Source organism: Trachurus japonicus, unplaced genomic scaffold, assembly GCF_045865225.1.
Source record: "Trachurus japonicus isolate A0001 unplaced genomic scaffold, Traja_1.0 AP030587.1".
Lineage (NCBI taxonomy): Eukaryota > Metazoa > Chordata > Actinopteri > Carangiformes > Carangidae > Trachurus > Trachurus japonicus.
The window spans coordinates 1179-4334 of NW_028220720.1; the positions used below are offsets into that span (position 1 = coordinate 1179).

A 3156-nucleotide genomic window follows, 5' to 3' on the forward strand; every position below is an offset into this window, starting at 1 on the left:
CCTCTCTCGCTCGCGTTTGAGCATTTTGTTTTATATAGGACTCCACCCTCCTGCCACCGACCAAGCAGAGATAGATTAAGAGTAGAGTTGTTTGTGTGTGTTCCTGTTCTTGTCCTCTGTGGTGTGCACTCGCGAAGTTAGCCTATGGTGGACATTGGAGGTTTGTTTACCCACAACACACAACTTAACTTACACAGCACTAAACCATCAGTAAACACCTCAGTTACCTTTACTTTCAGCGCAGGGCAGGAATGCACGGGCGGGTTTCTGCGACTTCCTCGCAGAAATCCTTGGGGTGTCCTCCTGTGAGACATCAAACATGGCAACATTGATCACAAATATCAATTAATTGTGTATATTTTGACTCCTGTCACCAACAGATATGAAACAATATGCCCATCGTCAGTGCAGAGGCAGATAATCATTTACATGTTGAATTATATGAGGTGAACATTAGGTGCTTACAGGTGCGCAGATGGAGGTGTCATAACATTCATGGATGGTCACATTCATCTGTGCATCTAGAATTACTCTTCCTCCTTTCCAGTACTCCAGTGGTGGCTTGATGAGGCGACCACTTCTAGAGACTTTTGCAGACGAGGAGGACGAAACAGGAGGAGAGGAAATGGCTGGAGAGGAGAAGAAAATTAATTTGCAAAGGAACTAAATATAGAAATAATTCAACAATCAACAATCAACAAAATCATTAAGCAAAAGTAATGTCGTTCTTTACAAAGAAACGTCTAGGCCGTTATCTTAAGTATGTTTTATGCTTACGTGACTGGAACGTTTTTTGCCTCTGCTCCTTCACTGAAACATTGATGGTGGATGCCTCAGGGTTGGTCTTGGTTGTGGTGAATCTCCCATCACTGGTCCTCTCTGTTTTTCTGCTGCGGTTTCTATTGTAAAACAAAAAACAGCTCTTTAAAAATATAATCTAAATGACCATTTGTGAGTTTCAACCGCTTCATCAAATTCAATAGTTGTTTAATTTAAAATTACTTAACCCCCCCCCAACAAAAACAAACAAAACGTGTTTGCAGGTTGCCGTGACTTGAAATAAATGTTCTTACTCTCTCGACTCTGACAGATACTTTTCATAAAGTGACTTCCAGTTTGGAGGGAAACCATTAACAAACTTCTTCCGAAACCAGTTTGGAAACCCTGCAGCGAAGAAGTGGGAGAGGACAAAAAAAGATTATTAATCCATGCAATATCATCATTAAAATTTGCATTAAAGCAGAAGTAAGTGGTCCGGTCGTTTTCGCTAATGCTGCGTTCCAGGGAGGCTTTTGAAATCGTAAATTACAGCTTCAAGTCACAATTTACGACTTTGTAGCGTTCCAGGCAACCCACACGTGTTTTTCCGACCTGTTTTACCGGTGAAAGTCACTATAACGGCCACTCGTAACTTCCGACCGGTGAAGTCGTACCAGATCGAACTGGTATGACTTCACGGTCGGAAAAATACGAGTTTCCTTGAACGCACCATAACAGTCCTCGTCCCTACGCCGCCACATTCACGGCGTCCCTTGGCTGCACACACAGCCCTGCATGCCGTTCTCTCCCCTCATTGGATAAAAACTGTAGGATACGATAAATGTTTTCTCCTCGACTCAGAGCAGAGCAGAGTGACTGACAGACCCGTGTTTCAGACCAAACACTCTATGTAAGTGATTGCTGTCGGAAGATATAACTATTTAAGACTTATATTAACACAAATATATCACTTACTTCTGCTTTAAGCTATACACAGGTTTGCTTCATTTTCATGTACTTATTATTAGTTTATGCCAAAGTGAAACGTAGCCAATGGAAAACATTTATCCATAAACGACTTACCACATTCAACACCCATGTTCAACTTGCCGACCAAGATGTAAACCCTCCCAGAGATAGTCTTGATCACAGAATTGGAAACCCTCTCCACAATGATGTTACTGTTCCACTGTACGTTATCCTCACTGAGTGGAAAAGACAAATAAAACAGTGTAAACCACACAAAATTAGTTACAATAAACTTTGATTGCATCACATTATGTACAAAACACATTAAGTCGCAATGTCTAGAGACACACTTACCTATGGATTCCATCAACAAACAGGCCTTTATGATTTTTCCTCAAGAACCAGTTTCTGAGATGAATGACGCTCTCCTGCCAAAGAGGAAAACACAAGCCTGATCAGGGAAGATGATGGGAAGAGAAAAACGACACCTTTGGACCCCAATACACTTCTTGTCATGTTCATTTGTCCCATTTGTTAATGTTAAATTCCTACTAATTGATAAACTAGTCTCTACTCACACTTGGGAATTTTGTGCGCTGGGGCCATTTGTTGCGCTTGAACACAGATTGCTGGTTCTTTGGGATGGAGATCTGTGGCGAGTTGAGCACAAGCGGGTCTTCGAGCAAGACTGGTTCTGGTGGGGCAAGAGGTGTGAGGAAATCCTGACCCGGATGACCCGATTGACTGTCCGCCGACTCTGTTACTACTGTTGAGCAGCCGACGGGAGCCGCACTCTCAGGAACACTTGTAAAGACAGTGTCGTCCATTTCTGACGTATTGTGAGGCGCGTGGAGAGGCACGTCTCTGGACTGATGGAAATGATTACCTGCGGAAAGGAATAGAAGTTATAACCTAAACTAAGCCACGTGTACATGAGTCAAATGTTTTTTTCCTCAGGTCTTCATTTGATTTGATTTGATTTTTATTTGTCTCAAACAAGCACATCAAAAGACAAACAATCTATGTAACAAGAAACAAAACAATAATGATACTGTGCAAGTTTGAGAAGGGGCTGAAGGAAGCAAAGCTTATCAAGTTCAGCCCCCCCTTACATTGTGATTCATGTCATATACAGTACATCTGTAGTTCCATACAATTCAGAAGATTAAAACATATTGCTTTAATATGAAATAAGACCATGATTATAAATAAAAAAGAGTAAAATTAGCTGTCAAGTTCTTTATAGCTGTCCAAGAGTGTATGTTTGTACTTTTAAATTGTTTTAAGTTATTGCACATTTTTATATCCTCATCTACTCTATTCCACATTAACACCACAAAAATAGATGCTAAAACTTTTCAGGGTAGAATGGATGGTAGATTGTTTAAAGTTACAGTTCCCTCTTAAATCATACATGCTTTCTCTGAC

General features: G+C 40.9%; 1 protein-coding gene across 1 annotated transcript; it reads right to left on the reverse strand.

Moving 5' to 3' along the window:
• Window positions 1-227: 227 nt before the first annotated feature.
• Window positions 228-2609, reverse strand: LOC146960209 (uncharacterized; the record flags this gene model as incomplete). The annotated part of the gene is made up of 7 exons (XM_085772535.1): window positions 2307-2609; window positions 2083-2156; window positions 1843-1964; window positions 1074-1164; window positions 778-899; window positions 466-629; window positions 228-303 (listed from the first exon to the last, which is right to left on the reverse strand). Coding segments are annotated over exons 1-7 (898 nt in total), but the record flags the coding sequence as incomplete, so codon positions are not given.
• Between the last annotated feature and the right edge of the window lie 547 nt (window positions 2610-3156).